The 19,030-nt window shown below is 30.6% G+C and overlaps 2 protein-coding genes across 5 annotated transcripts in view; both read left to right on the top strand.

Moving 5' to 3' along the window:
- Nucleotides 1-3,165: 3,165 nt before the first annotated feature.
- On the top strand, nucleotides 3,166-4,581 carry LOC122271128 (general transcription factor II-I repeat domain-containing protein 2B-like). The gene has a single exon (XM_043051297.2). It carries the CDS (start codon nucleotides 3,166-3,168, stop codon nucleotides 4,579-4,581), a length of 1,416 nt encoding a protein of 471 aa, XP_042907231.2.
- A 7,421-nt stretch (nucleotides 4,582-12,002) lies between these two features.
- Nucleotides 12,003-19,030, top strand: part of LOC107450514 (uncharacterized) — a 47,569-nt gene continuing 40,541 nt past the window's right edge. For 2 of the 4 annotated variants that reach the window (XM_071183731.2, XM_071183733.2), the window contains exon 1: nucleotides 12,003-12,249. In XM_071183731.2, the coding sequence (XP_071039832.1) occupies nucleotides 12,175-12,249 (75 nt within the window). In that variant the 5' untranslated portion in view covers nucleotides 12,003-12,174. The remainder of the gene's footprint in view (nucleotides 12,250-19,030) is intronic. The other 2 variants (XM_071183730.2, XM_043051294.3) reach the window with 2 other exon arrangements.

The raw sequence follows: 19,030 nt of genomic DNA, 5'->3' as shown, positions 1-19,030 counted from the left end.
AATAAACTGAAGCTTAATGGGACGACAAAATCTTGTGGATTGAGGTGTTCTATTGTACCATAATATCTCACCATTTTGGTTTGATAGTTGAAGAGGAATTAAAGTAGTTACGAAAAAGTGCTCATCATCTAAGTGATCAATTTCTTCTTTATGTAATTGCTTGTATGAAGAATATCCGCTACTTCCGTCAAAACCCCATGAGCAAAATAATAAAACTTCTGTTTCTGCTGTATTTGCTGTTTTCATGAGTTGAAGAATCACTTCTGACTGATAACTACAAATTCTGCTTACGGTGTGGTTTAATAAACCTTGAAGCGATACTTCTGCAACTGTCTCAGTTATAATGATTGAGCTTGATGGTGGTCTACAAATAGTTTTAGTTTCTCTGACAATATTATAAGCAGGCCAAATATCAACCCCACTTTTTATGCTGCCTAATCTCATATTTGTATACTGAGCTTTAGAAAGTGAATTGTTTAATAAAAAAAGTAAAGCTTCTTCAGGTGTTTTTTTTACTATTAAATTCCTGGGCTCATCAAGCATTTTCCTTGTTTTTGCTGACTGTTCTCGATCTTTTACAATTTTGTCTACAAATTTCGCCATAGCTTTATCTCCCGATTTTTTAGCAGCGTAGCGACACACTTGTAATAATTTATTTGGATCATTTTTAAGTTCTAAACTTACTGTAGCAATTTCTCGCCTCTTCGATCGTTCCGATTTTTCATAAAATTCGAGACTTGGTCTTCCTGGACGTTTTTTCTCGGCAGAAGTAGACGTTAAATCTTCAATCTTGATTCTCAAGCTTCCAACTTTAAAAGCAGATTGCAACCAATTTGAATTTTGTTTGCGAAATCTGTCTTTCATCCGATTTGATGCATCCCATTTTTGTTTGAATTTGCATAACAATGTATTCACAGACTTCGTTAATCTACTTAAGTCATCAGACTCTACCATCTTTATATCTGCATTTCTTTTTTCCATAATATAGTTCAATACTAAATTTGTGCATTGTGACACATAACTGAATCTTCCGTGAACTAAATCTACCAATTCTTGTTTTAAAATTGTAACCTCCAAGTCCGAGTTCATGTTTGTTTAGATCTACCAATGGAAATATTGCATCATTTCTATGCATTTCACCTGTAACTCACCTGTGAAACGTATTTATTCGATACATTTATATACGATAAATTATAAATGATGCTAAATCCGAATGAATTAATAATTAAATCCGAATTGATCCTGATGAATTAATAATTAAATCCGAAATTTAATGAGTTATTTTCACTATAAACATAACATAGTTCGTTTAGAAGAATCAATATCCTCCATTGCATTAGCATAAGATATTAAGGAATTGAAAAACAGAGCCATCTATATAAAAAAAATTGAAACCATTGTGTAAAACAAATATTTCAGACAGTAGGATGCAATTTTTACAATAAATAAACCTCATTTAGAACAATAATAATATTTTATATGAATATCTATACAAAATACCGCAAAAAAATGAAAAAAAGAAAATTTTTGATTTTTGGTATATTTAGTCCACCTTCGCAATATGGGCAAAATGGGGCAGGTTTTTTCGAAAGAAGAAACATCAAAGAAGACAACAAAAAAAAAGTTTAGCTAATTACCTCGTGGAACTTTTTGGAGATAAGTTTCGAAAGTGAGTCAAACATTGTAAAATGTCAAATGATAAAATATAAACTATAAGTTTGTCAAGAGTATTAACTAATTCAGCAAATTGAAAAATTGTACTATATTTTCAGACTAATTACTCTGATAAAAATGTAACAGAAAGGTGAAATTTATATATATATTTCTGAAATATAAATTTAAAAGCTATATTAAAAAAAAATTTTTAACATATTTTTCACTACATTGCACTCTTGTCGGTCCAAAAAGTAAACTAAAATGTTTGGAATGATTATGAATACTTAATTTGGGCGATATTAAAGCTGACTAAACATGTTTTAGTTGAAATTTAATTTTTGACTTTTGGCCAAAATTCAAGGTCTTCTGGCCCACTGTGCAGTGGGGTGAGCGTAATATCGACTTCATCTATCAAAAGTTACTTCGAGATAGAATCTAGTTAACAAGTTCAATATACCAGGAATCGGTATTTAATATTTGTAGTGGTAGTTATGCCGCATTACAAAATTTAGAATTCTTGATATATTGATCTCTCATTAACAACCTATGCAATTTTGTTCAGTCTGATCTATTTTAAAAAATCTTTCCGTTAATAACTTTGAGTACTGTCCCTGGACAAATTATTAGACGCACTGTAAGATTCTACTTAAAATTTTAATTATCAGGTGATACTCTACAGCATAGGTGGGGAACCTGCGGCCTCCGCCAGGCTCTTGTGCGGCCCTTTGCCACCTAGTACAAAATGGTAGAGTTCGTTTTAAAAAACAACTATTGTACATCAACGCCATGACAGTTGCGCGAAAAATCCCGCCAAAGACTGAAAATTCCACAAATTCCTTTACTGAAAATTCCACAATGTTTATGTAATTTACATATCTACAAGAAACGAATAATGTTCTATGTAATATTTATTTGAAAATAAATTAAAATTACAAAATACTATTTACAAAATTTGTTGGTTTCAGATCTCCCGCTTGAGTGTCACACCTTGCTTTGGCTTCTCTGACTCGCATCTCTCAACGCTTCCCTGTTGCGATCTTCAGCAAACTGTAGTTAACAGTGCGTGCTTATAACAGTTGTTGAAGATATTATTTGATATTCGTTTTTTTATTCATCATGTCAAATAGTAAGAGAAGAAAATTAGGTGATGAAAACAGAACATTTAATGTAGAATGGGAGTTAGATTTTTTCTTTACTGCTGAGAAAGATAAAATGATGTGTTTGTTGTGCAATGCAGTTTTAAATACTTTAAAAAAAGCGAATGCAAATAAACACTATTTGACTCATAAAGAACATAAATATTTCGCTTCAGAAGATTAATCACGAAAAGCTGCACTTCGAAAGTTTAAAAATGAGAAGCATCATCAGCAGGCATCTTTTAGTGCCTTTGTAAATCAAAATTCCGCTGCAGTTGCTGTTACGTATAAAATAGCACATATACTTGGAAAAAGGGGCAAACCATTTAGTGACATTGAAATAATTAAAGAATGTATTGTTGAAGCAGTGAGTATGTTAGATCCAAGAAATGTCGACAAATACAAACAATTACCTCTTTCAAGAAGAACTGTAACAGATCGACAGCACGAATTAGCGCAAAATGTAACAGAGCAACTTCATACAATTATACAAAATGAAGATGTTTATTTTTCAATTGCTTTAGATGAAAGCACTGATAAAACAGATTCGGCACAAGTTTTATATTTTATTCGTGCTATAACTAAAGATTTTCAATGTGACGAAGAACTACTTGCGTTGGGTACACTAACTGGAAGAATTCGCGGAGCCGATATTTTCGAAAACTTCAAAGAAGTATGTAATAAATTACAATTGAATGTCAGTAATTTAGTCAGTGTCTGCACCGATGGTGCACCTTCCATGAGAGGCAAAAAAGAAGGATTCGTTGCTTTGTTAAAAAAGGAAAACTTAAACTTGAAAAAATTGATATCATTTTACTGCATTTTGCATCAGCAAAATCTTTGCGCAAAATCTACCATTTTGCAAGACACTCTGGATAGAACCATTGCCATTGTCAACTATATTCGCGTAAATGCAATGCGTCATCGTGAATTTCGGCAGATGCTCTCTTTAGATAAGGAAACGTATAGTGTTGACCTACCATACTACTGCAAGGTTCGCTGGCTATCAACAGGTCAGGTTTTGATAAAAGTTTTGTCTTTACGACGACAAATTTTAAACTTTTATCAAGAACAAGGAAAACAATGTGATCTATCAGATGAAGTATTTCTCAGAAACCTTGCATTTTTGTCTGATATGACGACAAAACAAAACAATTTAAATATTTGTCTGCAAGGTGAAACGAGGTATATTTATGAAATGTGGCAAAAGATCCAAGCGTTTAGAAAAAAATTATCATTTTTCAAAACATTGCTTTGTCGATCGGAAATATCTGCACAACACTTCCCGGAGCTAGCTAAAATGTTAAATGAGCAGAACTGTGAAAATAAAATATTCGATGAACATGTAGGTGTCTTGGATTGTTTAATAGAAGAGTATACTAAAAGATTTTCTGATTTTGACGAGCACACTCCTGCTATGAAACTGGCATTTGAACCACATTTAATAGATATATCCGAGGCTCCTGCAGAACTACAAATGGAGTTAATTGATTTAGGGGAAGATAGTATCATCAAATCCCTTTTTAACGCTAAAAAGGATCCCATAGAAATCTGGAAAAATGCTGTTGAATATCCATGCCTTCGAGAACATGCTCGCCGTTTACTTTCCTGCTTCGGAAGTACCTACTGTTGCGAGACAACATTTTCTCTCATGTCAAAAATAAAAACAAATTTAAGAACGCAAATTACAGATGCACATTTAGAGGATCAATTAAAGCTGTGTGTTACGAAGCTTGATCCAAATATACAATTACTGTCAAACAAAAAACAAAGCCAAATAAGTCACTAACTTAGTGAATAAAAAAATATTTTTTATTGTATTTTTTCATAATATTTTTATATTATTTTATATGTATATTATATTAAAAATTTTGTAGTATTATATTTTATTTTTTCTATATAATGCAATAAATTGTTAAATCTATAGAAAAACTATAATAATTTCACAAAAGTCACTTTCTTAGGTCAATCAGCTTATGCGGCCTCTCTTATTGCTGCCTAATTTAAATGTGGCCTCTAATGGTAAAAAGGTTCCCCACCTCTGCTCTACAGCTTTTACTCCGCTGAAACCAGAATACACTTGTTTATGGTCATGTATAATTTAGTTAACATTGTAATGCAATACGTTGAAATTAAATATAAATAGGAAGTATAGAAAAAAAATATCCTCTATTAGAACCCATTACATGTATGTTTATATTTAAAAGTATTGCCTCGTGCAAAACATGCAATTATTAAAACACTACAGTGCGTCTAATAATTTGATCTAATTATTACAATATACTAAAATAATGCTTGATATAATATATATTCTATATTTATATAATATATCGTCCAATTTAACAAATCATTGAATTTGTATTATATATCGTTTAATTTCACGAATTGATACACGAACGTAACCAAGTGCAAACAGGCTTCAGCAGCGTAAAAAAAATAAAGCTGTAAAATATCACCTGACAATTCAAATTTTAGCATCTTAGAACGCGTCTAATAATTTGGCCAGGGACTGTAATATTGTTAAATCAAAAAGTGCAAGATCATGGAAGTAAAAAGTTATAGAATTATAAAATGTCATTATCCTTGCACTTGAAAACCAGATTATGACAGAAAATGAAAAAAAAGGGAAAAACTAAATTCATATTTGGTTTTCAAACCTTCTACAAATCTTTGTTTTATAAACAAAAATAGAATAAAAAAGGTAAAATCAGTTGGGTTAAGATTTTGAACATTTTTAATTCTGACGTTGGATTACTTGATTGCTCTAATTTGAAAGCTGTTTCAATTTATCAGTATCAAATATCCTTAAAACAAGTCTGATCCCTAAATTTAAAAAAAAAAAAAAAAAAAAAAAAATTGAAAATCACGCCCCAATTTCAATGAACGAAAATCACATGATATTTTCCATCAGGCAAGCACAATCACATGCCGTAATCGTAAAACACATACGTCAAAACACAGTGGGAAAAAAATAACGTTGTTATCGGTGTGTGGCCTATCGTCGAAAAAGTTTGAAGCTGAAATCAGTAGCTAAACTAGAAAAACATTGAGTTGTTTTAAATTGTTGTCCCATGAATTATAACCGTCGTAGAACACCCGACCGCCAATGATCAACTCCGCATCCTTGAAATTTTGAGCTCAGTCCAAAAGACAAGGGAACTTCTGGATCACGTATTTTGAGAGCTTTGCCTTCGTGGAGGACTTCTTGATAGAATTAACCCTGCATTTGCATTACATGGAGAGGAAAACCACGAAAATCTCCCACGGTTAGTCTGATTACAAGGAGATTCTGACCCATGATCCGTATACCACTGAGGATATATTTTACGTCAGAATTGTGGTCGGTGCAAGCTGGGTGCGGAATTCTTATCGATCAGCTGGGATTCTAAGCCGTTTCACCTGATTGGAAGGCGAACGCTCTATTCCCTGCGCCACCACGGCTCAAACGAAGCATATTGCACAACTTTATCGATTTATTAATCATACAAGCAATGCATTTATTTCTTTTATATTAAATCCAATTAAAGTCTAAAACAGACTTTTAAGCCGTGAGGTATGAAAATAATTGTTTTACTCGTATATTGAAGAAACTATATCAATATGGAATTTCAGATACATCTTCTTTTCCCGTATGAATAGCATCATACAACATTTAAACTATATTATTTTTGTTCCGGCTCTGTCCCATGAATTGTGGATCTATTTGTTAATAAGGACATAATTAACATTTTGCATCGGCCAATGTAAATTTATATATGCATAATAAATATGCAGCCAGCTTGAAAGATACCTATTTTATCTGAATAGTAAATCATTTATTACAAACTGAAAGTTGAAAGAAGGTAAATTATAAACTATCAAACAATGCTGACAAATGCTGACAATATATTTCCAAACGCTGACAACTATATATAGTCAGATACTGGCAGTTTAAAATATAATAAACCGTTTATAAATATTAATGATTACTTTATTACGAAATAAATCTTGAAAAAGAATAAATTATCAATATTAAAATGTGGAATAATGCCCAGATACTGATTATATATATATATCAACAATATATATCCAGATACTGATAATATATATGGCCAGCCATTGATAATTCGCAGACTGTTTACAAATATGAATTAATAAAAAATAAATGTTGTTAAATGGTAAGTGATCAAAGAGAAGGGGGGAATAATAATAAATTATCGACTAAGTATTTTTAAAAACAAAATGCCAATGAAATTTAAACAAGAGTTGTAACATTTCTTTCTCTTCGACATGAAAGCATTGTTCAACAATACGCTTTTGAATCTACCCTTTAATAGAAATACACAAACGATAAGGAAAAAAAATATCTCTGCATAAATGAAGCTCAGCCCTTGTACGAACAATGGAGGCTACTGACAATTTTTCCGAATTCTTTTTATACCAGACTCATGTTTCCGAAGGCGCTTTTAACGGGAAAATTGTTGATTTTATTATCAATGAAAGTTTCAGTTTTATGTTTCCAAATTAGATTTCATCTTTAAAGGTCATTCTCGAGAAAGAGTTCCTTTTATTCAATTTATTCTTCTTTCAATACCTTTATTTTTATCAAAACACTTAATAAAGCCTCCCGATTGCGCATAGCAGCAGCTTATTTTAAATGTTCCAAAATGTCTTCATTTGTGTCGATAAATACAGTACAGAATATATATATATATAAGAAGAGAGTGAAATGATAACACATAGCCATTCACAGAAGACTTGCGGTTAGTAACGAACAAAACAGTCAATCAAAATTGAGAACGCATGAGTGTGAAAAAGTAATAATTTTTAATAATGCTATCTGCTGCATTGTTACAACTAAACTTACTACCTAAAGTTTGTTGAAATTTTTATTTTGTTTTGAGTATCTCTAATGATTGTTACATTGTTGTCCATGCATTTTTATTGACCGGAAAACCACGTAGTAGGACTAGTTTTTTCTCATTCTTTTCCAATTTGTTTTGGTTGTCATCAGCATAAAACTAATATAAGTCGTAAAGATATTGTTTTTCTATAAAGATTTTTGTATCCCTAATTTAAAGTTATTTTCCTTACAGCTACTATTCGCGATCGCAACGAACTATAGGGGGCGTTGTTGTATGAGACTAATACCTGCGATTTCTATATGAACAGTCATTCAGTTACTCTAGAGACGTCGTTAATGTAGCACGTAGCATTGCAACGTTCCTTCTTTATTGTGGCTAATTAAATTTAAAAAAGAAAAATGCTTGATATTCTTTCTTATGCAAACGAAAACAAAATGGTATCTCTTTTTATTAGAGAAGGAATATCCAAAACACATCGGAAAAATATTTGTACATTAGCAGAAAAAAATATGTATGTTCTTATAAGAGTTAAAACCTAATGCCCAAGAAATAGTATTACTAAATTTAATGATATAACATGAAAGGCCCATTTAAACTTTACATTCTATAGTTTTAAGAATCATATTACTTCAAAAATTAAAATGAACAAAAAGTATACATAAGCCTCATAATTTTATGAAATTTATTTTTGTAAACAAAGTTTTTTGACAGCAATTTTTTACCAAAAAATTTCAAGTTTCAATTAAAATCATTATTTAGAAACTAAGAAACGTAAAATAAAGAATGCTGACGAAAAAGAAAAAAAACAATTCTTTTTTGTCGCCATTTTTAGTGCTACGAAAATTCGTCTTTGGGATTTGCCAAAAACAAAACAAGATGCAATTTTATTTTTTCAGGAGGGAAATAGTTTACCGAAAAAACGAAAATGTACCAATTCCCACAACATAAAACTTTATCTTGGTAAACGTACGTTTTGGAAATGTTATTTCATTTGGAATCTTATTTATCAGAGTTCATATGGCGATATGATTGTTTTGAATCTATGCTAAACTCTATATCGGCTCATTTTCCACCGAAATCCGATTGACTATTTTGATTTTAAATAAAGAGTTTTATTTTATGAATTATCGCAAAAATTTTAAGTGTAGATTGGCGGCACTTAAAAACCGCCAAATCTGTAGCGGCGGTGGCGTTAATACGTAAGTACCGAATTTTTATTCCATACTTTTCTGAATCATATTACTTCAAACATTGGAATATACAAGAAGTATACATAAACACATAATGTTATACCATTTAATTTAAAAAAAACAGTATTTTGAGAACAATTGTTATCAAAAAATTATAAACTAAAAAACGGAAAATAAAGAATTCAAGGATAAAAAAACGATTTTAAGAATTCTTTACATTGAAATAAAAACTTTCATATTGTTTCTTTTTTTATTATTCTTATATGTCTTAATCAGACGTAAAAAACCATTCTGTAGAGAACCATCATCAAATGAAAAAAAAAAATATTTACAAGCAAATTTTTTATTGTAAAAATCATTGCACTTACCTGATTTATAATTCCCGGAGAACTCCAAAATGATAAGTTCCTTGCTTGAAAACTTTATTCTCAAATAAAAGATACATAGTTTATCCCTTCATTACTTTTAGATAACATACTACACAGCAAAATTTTATAATATATATGAATTTGAATATGTAGCTAAAAACAGAATAGCTGAATTCTAGTTGAACTTATTCTTTCAAAACTAAAAAATACTTACCAAGAAAACGATTATAATTAATTAAGAATCAGCACAAATGGCACTATTTGAAGTAACTTGGATAATTTTTTATTGTTGTTTTCCGAATTATATGGATACAGAAATATGTACTATTCTATAACGAAGAAGAATATGCTATAACTATTACAATTCTGTATGTTCTGAATTCATATTTATTCACTGGAATGACGAAAGCAATGTTGACTTCACTTTAATTCGTAATGAATTGAAGACAGAAGAAATGCATTTTACCTTAATACACACATCTGTAACAGTATCCGAAATCGGAAGTCATCAGTTGCAAGTTTGTTGATAATAGAAATTAAAAATTATTGAGGAATTTTTCTTCAAATGTTTGGCGTGTTCTGTTCCTGAAAGATTTACTAATATTCTGGAGATTTTTTTCAAGTTCTTCGGCCTTTTCCTTAGGGAAATTCTGCTTATTATTTGCTGCTAAAAAATGGCGTCTGATTCAGTCAATGATTTTGATGGAACTAAATGAAAACGTGATAAATTAATGTCTGATATTTACAGGCTCCCGCTAGACGGCGTACTCGAGCGTTGCGATCGCGAATTACGTTTTTAACTCAATTTTCGAGTTTAAAACTAAGAGAATAGTTGTATTTTTCATTATTATTATAATGTAATTCAAAAGCGTAAACAAACAGAATTTCCTTTATTACATATACGTTAAGTGGATAATTTTAACATTTGTGGAAAAAATTGTGTTCTGCCAAAAAATGACAGTAATGAAAAAAGATGCCAAAAAATGACAGGGTCGGTGAGCGGCAGCGAACATATATATATATATATATATATATATATATATATATATATATATATATATATTATTGTTATTATTTGACCATAAAATGGTCATACATTTCGGAAATTTACGCAAAATTGTTAAATAGTTTACCGTTTATTTATACAGCTTTTCTTTGGGAAAATGCGCACTGTCTATAATTGTAACGAATATCAGTAAAATTAGTAGAGTTAACCGTCAATTTATACTTCTATTATATAAAGCATCCTAACTCAATGCATAGGGGTACACCTTATTCCATTGATTACAACATCTAACTACTGACAAAAACGTGCCGGGTTCTTTCCCAGGCCGCAATAAAGATCTTTCTCAAGCACTCACGAGCTCGTAATAGTGACCACAGGCAACGAACACGCAACACCCGCATTCCTCTACAAGGCAGATATTTCGTTTAGTTTCCCACGGTTTGCCTTGATTCGGCAAACAAACCACAACGTCGAGACCCCGAATTAAAGATAACTTTAAGGAGCATAATGTTTATTTACCTTCAGTGAACATACATTTTATGAGAAAAAATTTATTGGCAGACTTGTATCTTCATGATCATAATAGCTTTACCGGCGGGAATATATTTTTACGGACGGTGACAGGAACTCTTTTTTCCTGGTTTTTAAACATTTTAGAGAGCACTAATTGAATCAAATAGGAATGAAACATTAGTTTTTTCTTCACACGCAGATGAAATATTGTAAGTTATATTGTGAGTAGGTTAAATACAATAATATGCTATTTTCATAACCACTGGTCAATATGAAGGAAAGAGTACCAGTACTGACGATATAATGAAAATTCAGTTTTGTTAAAAACGCTTGTGATCTTATTTTTTAATATTTAAAAAGTTATTCCCATGCTGTATTGCCTGGACTGGAAAAAATTGAGAATTATTTATTGTTATTGCTAATTTTTTATCTAGGAGTAAAAATCTCCCCAAATTGGTTATTTTCAAAAAATGTTTTATAACGTTTAAAATATTTAAGTTATTTGTCCGTTCTAACACTCACGTAATTCTTAACGGCTAAATGGCATATATAACTTAAGATTATAGTTTTGCTTAAAGGGAAAGGCAATTTAACTGTTGCATTTAGGAATATCATGTTAATTTACCGTCAGTGGCCATATATTTTATGAGAAAAATTTACAGGCAGATCCGTATCTTTATGATTATGAGAGCTTTACGTTAATAAATTCATTTTTATGGACAGTGCCTTGAACTCTTTTTGTTGGTCATACACTGCAATCTAGTGGTGAATAGTTTGATAATTAACATGATAAGTAACAAGCGTTTCTTTTAAAACTTATAAAAATGAATAACCGAACATTACTTTTATTTTCTATACAATGAGAATTCTGAGACATCCACAATTAAAACCAGTACCAAATCAATCCCAGTTACAAAATCCCAATTTCAAAACCTGAATAAATTTTTAAATATTTTTGCCTCAAATTGTACTTCATAGTTTAAATTTTAATATTTAACCTATGAAATTAACTACGACAAACAATAAAAAAATTAATTAATGATGCATTTTATACAGTTTTTCTGCATAAATATTTTTAATCTACGTAGACATTTTTCAGAATACTTTATAAAAATATCTGATTTCTGAATTTCAGTTTAGCCAATCGAAAATTTCATTTAATATGAATATCCAATGCCAAGGACAGGAAGAAAAAAACTGAACTTATATTTAATTTACGACCGTCGTCCTCAACTGTCATCCTCAACTCAAACATCTATGAGTTTTATACCGGTGTGATCGAATAATATTGCAACAGGCACGGTTCTAGTAGATGGCGCTTCTTATAAGAAACGTGCGCGAATATCCCAAATTCCTCGTTTTATTTCGTGCCTCGTTCACTGAATTTATTTTAAATTACCAACTCCGGAGGATATAGATGCAGAAATTTTCTCCCGAATTTGCTATAGCACGTGCTTTGATATGGCTATAGTAAATGGTTGCTGTTGTTGGAGAAGTTTAAGAAGTGGAAGTTTTGCCGCAGGATTTTATGTTTTGGTAAGCATTGTATTTATATATTTTGAGAAAAATAATTGTTGTTTGACTGAATATGTATATATAGTATTATTGCTACGTTAAAATCTCAAGAATTTAAATCAACTATAAAAATCTTTACAACTGATTTCTTATGAAGAAATTAAAATTTTTCGTCAACTACAAGTTATTGAAATAAAATTATTTTTAAACTGAAAAGAATGACAGGCAAAAAGAATTCTGCTCTGAACAAAAATTGCTATTAACAAATTTAGCATTTTAAGAAATAACACTCCATTTTCAACGAATAACCAAATAAAAATAACTAAATAAAATTATTATTATCGAAGTGTAGTTAAAGCATAATATACGAACATTTACTTGATATAAACTATTCACTCTTAACACTTCTTCCCATATTATAGAACCGTTTATTTTTGGTTTTTGTAGTCCAAGCGAGAAAGGAACATTCTTTCAGAAATTTGTAAACATAAATGTTTACTCTTTCACGCTTATGGCAGCTTATACGCTTTATATTTCAATTCTTTGTTGCCAACCTGAAAAAGAAATGAGGATTTCATTTATCTACGTGTATATATACTATATAAACAGTTTTTCAAAGCAAGGAATTATTAGTTAGATGTACTAACTAAATAATCCTAGACATACTTGTACTAACTAAATAACTGAAGCGGTGAGATATTACTTGATTTAAAAAACTTCATTGATTTCAAGAATATACAGATGGAAATAAAAATCGATACGTTTCAAACTCTCGAAAATAGGCACCCATTCTCAAGATTTGACAAATGTGATGGCACCCATTCTCAGGAAATCGCACCACTTTTGTGTGTGAGGCTCATTCAGATGAACATGTGGTACAATGTTAAATGCTTGGGTTCATTCGAAATGTGCCTGTTAAAAGTTAAAAAAAAGAAGTTTAGTATGAATCTGAAACATAGCTAAATCAAAAACCCATCAAACACTGAGCCAAATGGTTAATTTAATAAGTTCATTTCAAATAAAAGTCATGATTGAGCTTTCTAGTAACAAACTGCCATGTTTTATGTTAACTTTTTTTGGCTTAATATCATTTACTGAACATGTAACAGTTCAGAAAATGTAATACTGTGTTTTACATTATAATACTAAACATTTGTTTTAGATTACTTATTCTCTATTTATATATTTAATCATTTTTTCTCTCTCTGTATATATATATATATATATATATATATATATATATATATATATATATATATATATATATATATATATATATATATATATATATATATATATATATATATATATATATATATATATATATATATATATATATATATATATATATATATATATATATATATATATATATATATATATATATATATGAAAAATTATGTATACTATACACGATGTAAATTTATAAGCAAATCGGAAAAGAACAATAAGACTGATCATGAAGTTATACTTAAAACAGAAGAGAAAAAACGGAGAACAATGTAGAATATAATTACTGATCCTCTTTAAATTTAATTTAATAAATGTTGAATTAACTAATTAAATTCAAGAAAAATATTTAAATTGATTTTTTTTTTTGAAATTATTTTCAATTGTAACATGAAAAATTAGTAAATTTTCATTTCTACCCCTTTATCTGTATCTACCCCTTTACATAAAACACCTAATCTATTCGCTTTGGCAGCAACAAAGAAACGATTGAGCAGTTATGAAAACATGAAAAACAAAGCATCTACTTTGAATACTAATAAAATAGGCCCCGTTTAAGTAATAAAATCTAGAAAATAAATAAATAAATGAAGCGTTAGACCGTAGACCGTTCACTACGATTTTATCTTTCTCACGACAAACCGTAAGTACGTAGTCGTTCGCTCGTTCCTTTCGTTCAACCAAAAGTATATATTTTATACGAACAGGACATAAATAACGAGAACTGATCAAACCATTAGGCATATAGCTGTAAATAATAGCTTTCTTACCTTTTTTCTCTAGTTCAAAAAAAAATGCATATTTATTTTTCCAGGCATTTTTTGTAGAGATGAAAGACAAAAATAGTTATAGCAACGGATAACAGGCAATGGTAAATGAATATAGAAGGTTGAAATTAAATTAAATGCAATAATCTAAACCTTGAACCAATCGTAAAATTCTAAACAAAAAGTGTAGCGTGTAGTATCGGCTTGGCGATAATTTTCATTCAGATTTGCTGTAAACCCTTTTTCTGGGTACCATGATAATCTTTGTTGTCTTTGCTTTCAATAAAGTCAAATTCGGGTTACCACAACTTTTGTTTACCTTTAGCGATTGGTTCTAGTTTTTATTTTTCGTTTTTTCCCATTCATCATTGTTTATTATCTTCTTTGTTCGAGATCTTTTTTCAACTTTGTTCTCGTGGTCCTCCCACGGTTAGCTCGACGGCATGGGAATCTAACCCATGATACGCCTACCAATGAGGATATTTCACGTCAGCACTGTGGTCGGTGCAAGTCGGATGCGGAATTCGTATTGGCCAGACATCGCTGGGATTCGATCCCGGTTCACCTCATTTGAAGGCGAACGTTCTGAACCCTTCAGCCATCACTGCTCAAGGTATTAAAATTGAAACAAGTGTTGTCTACTATATTAGATTTTGTTCTTATTAAAATGAATGCCGTATATAATAAGAAATGCACTATTCAAAATCTCTAAACGAAATAACGAATTTTCTGCGAGTGAATTCAAACTAGACAGATAATATACTGAGAAACTCAATGAATATTTTTTCTTCATATTGCTTGCTGTAGGATTAGGTTAAAAGCGTTTGCGAGCAATTGTTTGCAAAGCTTTCAGGTAATAAAACTAAACAGACTGCACAATGATTACCTTTTTTCCTTTCCGGAAATTTTTTTACATTTTCTCATTTTATTAACGAAGACAAACAGTGAATTTGTCAATCAGCTAATTATATACCATTTGTTTATTTTAGAGTTTCATGAAAAAATTCGTTCAGAGCTTTTTCTTGTCAAATTAAATTTGTTAATACGAGTGACTTGATTTAATTAAATGTTTTATTTGCATTAGAGCTAAATTTTTAAATAAAATTAATTGTAAGACATAGTAATAAGAGCAATAGCAATTAGTTAAAGTGCATTTTTACATTACACTTATTTCACAGCAATAATAATTATTTTGTTCGAAATACACTTTCATCGTAAAATAATACAATAATTAAGTAGTAAATAATAAAGTATTACACTTTGCTGGCATGCGTATTTTTAGATTTCGTTTTGCTTTTATTTAAATTCTCACATTTTTATTTAGATACAATAATACTTATTTTGGTTGAAATGCGCTTTTACCGCATACTTTAGAAATATATTGCAAAAATGCACTTCAACGAATATATCATCTGTAATATATCTTCTGTATCAGCTGTTCTGGAATTTTTTAAACGGCACTTAGAGTATGTTTGAAATTTAGTTTAATAATGAATTCTCTTTGACACTAATATTGCGAAAATTATGTTAGCAGCGATCAGAAAACGATTGGAACATGTACTGTTTTCAGATAACGGAGCTTAATTGAATTTTGAAACTCTAGCTCAACGAAATGATGTCAGGAATTTGATTAACGACACATTTATTGCAATATTTGCTGCTGATAAATTAATATAGTGACGCATTCTGTATGTGGTGGTTAGAAAACGATGCGAATTGTATTGTAATCAGGAGCAGAGTTTAAAATAAAATTTGAGGCCTTTTGCAAAGCTTTGACAGGAGAAACTATCCTATCACTATAACTTCCGATCACTTTATTGCATTTAGCATGCAATATAGTGAATGGAATTCTTTTATTTTTATTTCTTTTTAATGGCCTGCATTGAATTTTAATTTTTCGCCACGAAAATGCTGCTCATTTAACGTTACCTGTGGGTATCCGTGACCTAAGTCACGGGAGGGGGGGGGGTACCATTACCCAAGTCACAGATACCCGTTTACAGGATTGGTCACATTCACACAACGCAGAACAACACGCAGACAGAAACATCCATGCCTGAGAGCAATTGGAATCCGCAACCATTGGCTTTGCAGTCAAGCATGCTGACAGCGCGGCCTCCTGGCTGGCAGTGATCTGAATTTTGAATGATGGAGAAAAAAACTATAAAGTTTGCTAGCAATCTATAGAGACAGATTGAAATTTATGTTCTCATTAGGATCACGACTGTAATATAGACAAGAGAGCTTTAGATTGAAAATTTTGAAATTTTATTACAAGATACCTTTTTTCAGAAATACGTTTAATTAAAAACTGTATAGACTAGACCAGTGTTTCCCAACCTTTCTTGTGCCATGCCCCACCTAAGACATTCTAAAATTCTTCTGCCCCCCTATGTAACATATACATAATTTTTAATATTAAAAAATTGAATTGTTCACTTAAGAAACTTAAATGATATGTTTTAGGAAGAAATCACCAGGAAATTGTTAACGAAACACAGTAAGTAAATTTTCGAAACATATAATGAAAAAACTAAAATTCAAATAGTTTTAATAAAGATTTTTCTATAATAATTTAATATTTTAATTTAGTCAGATCCTTGCAGCACAGAGATTTTATGTTAGGTTCCAATTTGGTTAGCTTCAGTCTCAAGTATCCCCGTTGTGTAATATCCAGACGATTTCTTTTTTTAGCAGTAAACCATTTACAGCACTAAATCCAAATTCAGCTAAATATGAAGATGGAAACGGTAGCAATAGTTTTCTTGCACATTTAGTTGAATTTGTGTATTTGATTTCTGTTTCCTCACAAAGTCATGCCACCACTCCCTTTATATTAAATAAAGTTTCAACTGACTCATCATTTTGCATTTCTGCGGGTTCTTCTTGGTACTGCATATTTGATATATCAGACAAATCCACTAACTTGGGCTGCATCATCAATGTTGGAAAATCAATTTGTTTTAAATCAGAGAATCTTTCTTTTAAATCAGCCGATAGAATTTTCAGATGATCAACAGTAACAAGTAAAGCGGTATTATTTACTTCACATTTTTGGAGCCAATGAAACTGTTCAAAGTTTTTGTTATTAATATATATCTAACATAACTCAATAAGGGTAATGAAACCAAATATCTATTTGTTTCTTGAAGTTGCTTATTTAATATATTTAGTTTTTCAAAGATATCGGCTGAATAACTCACAAATGCATCATCGACTGTTAACAGATATTTCATTTTAGGTTTATCGCTTAAAAAATCACTAAGAATATCAAACAGTTCCATAAATCTTTTCAAGCAGTTCCCTTCAGAGAGCCATCTCACTTCAGTGTGAAGTGAAAGTCTCACATGGTCTGCATTTTGTTCTTCACAAAATAGCTTGAGGAGAAGCTCACATTTGGCATTAGCTTTAATATCATTGATGCACTTGATTACTGAATGTAGTAAGCAGGCAAGATGTTTCTAGCTACCAAGTTTTCCCTATGAATAACACAATGCACGAGAATCATTTCTGGATTCTCATCTCTTTCATCAATTTTAAGCGGCCATTTTTCTCAGAGGCACCATCTGCAGCACAAGATGTTATGTATTTATTGGTATATTATTGACATTTATGTACATTTTTAGCTTATTATATATATCGTTGGAGGTAGTGGTGCTTTCTAATCTTTTACAGAACAACATTTCTTCAGCAAAATGCCCTTTATCAATATATCTTACGTAAGTCATCAATATTGCCACATTGTCTATCAAAGTTGATTCATCCATTTGCACTGAGAATTTTCTTGTTTTCATCTTTTCAACATGTTGTTTTTCAATATCTTCACTCATTTCGTCTATTCTTCTGCTAACAGTATTGTTACTGAGTGGCATAGCTTTTGCAGCTTTGTCATCTTTTTCAAGAACTGCTTTAAGAGATGCTGATATTGACGATTTTATCAAAATCTCTCCTGTAGTATGATTTTTTCCAGATTTAGCGATGAATAAAAAAATTTGATAACTAGGCTCAAGAATACGATTATGAGTTTAAGTGTGAGCAGTAAATAGAGACTTTACTGTTGTCCTCTTTTCAAAATTTTTCTTATAAGTTTGAAAGTCCACGCGGAGTCTGCTGCAGGGAGGTTAACTTGACGCCGCCAAAAACCCAGTTGATATTCTGGTCTCGTCAAAAGAATTTATGATATTTATTGGCTGCAATTATTTAAGAATTTGATTTTTTCTTTCATAGACACCGAAATCTAGCATTGCATTTAAATGGCTCGGAGCAAAAGGATTAAACTCGTGTCGAGTCCATTTTTGAATTGTCCCCCAGTGGGGCGTGGGCCCTACGTTGGGAAACACTGGACTATACTATAAAGTTTATAAAGTAGCTAAAAAATAGTTTATAAAGTAAGGACTAAAATAAAAGATAGAGCTTTAGAAGTTTGAAATTTTTGTTACAAGATACCTCTTTCACAAGTACGTTAAATAAAAAGACTAAAAATAAACTTTCGACAACTTATCGAATCGCCACTTTCGCTTACACTGTAAAAATTTCCGGATCTACTGACGATAAAAAGTACTGGCGTACTGAGTGCAGCAACCGCAAAAATTCATTTTACAATAAAGTTCATTTTATAACAAAATCAATTTTACCTTGAATTCCATTTGTATCGTAAAATTTGTACCATAATTTTAGCAGCAATATTAATTTTTTTACAGTGATTTTTTATAAATTGTTAAAAGCGATATATCTGAGTTTCTGATGTTACGGTAAAAATGGATTTTGCAGTTAAAAGTACACTCAAAGTGCTCGAAATTTTGTCA

This window comes from Parasteatoda tepidariorum, chromosome 7 (assembly GCF_982258835.1).
Source record: "Parasteatoda tepidariorum strain Cologne lab strain chromosome 7, Ptep-v5.0, whole genome shotgun sequence".
Taxonomy (NCBI): Eukaryota; Metazoa; Arthropoda; class Arachnida; order Araneae; family Theridiidae; genus Parasteatoda; species Parasteatoda tepidariorum.
Note: the sequence above shows the minus strand (reverse complement) of the source record. Positions and strands in the feature narration are given on the sequence as shown.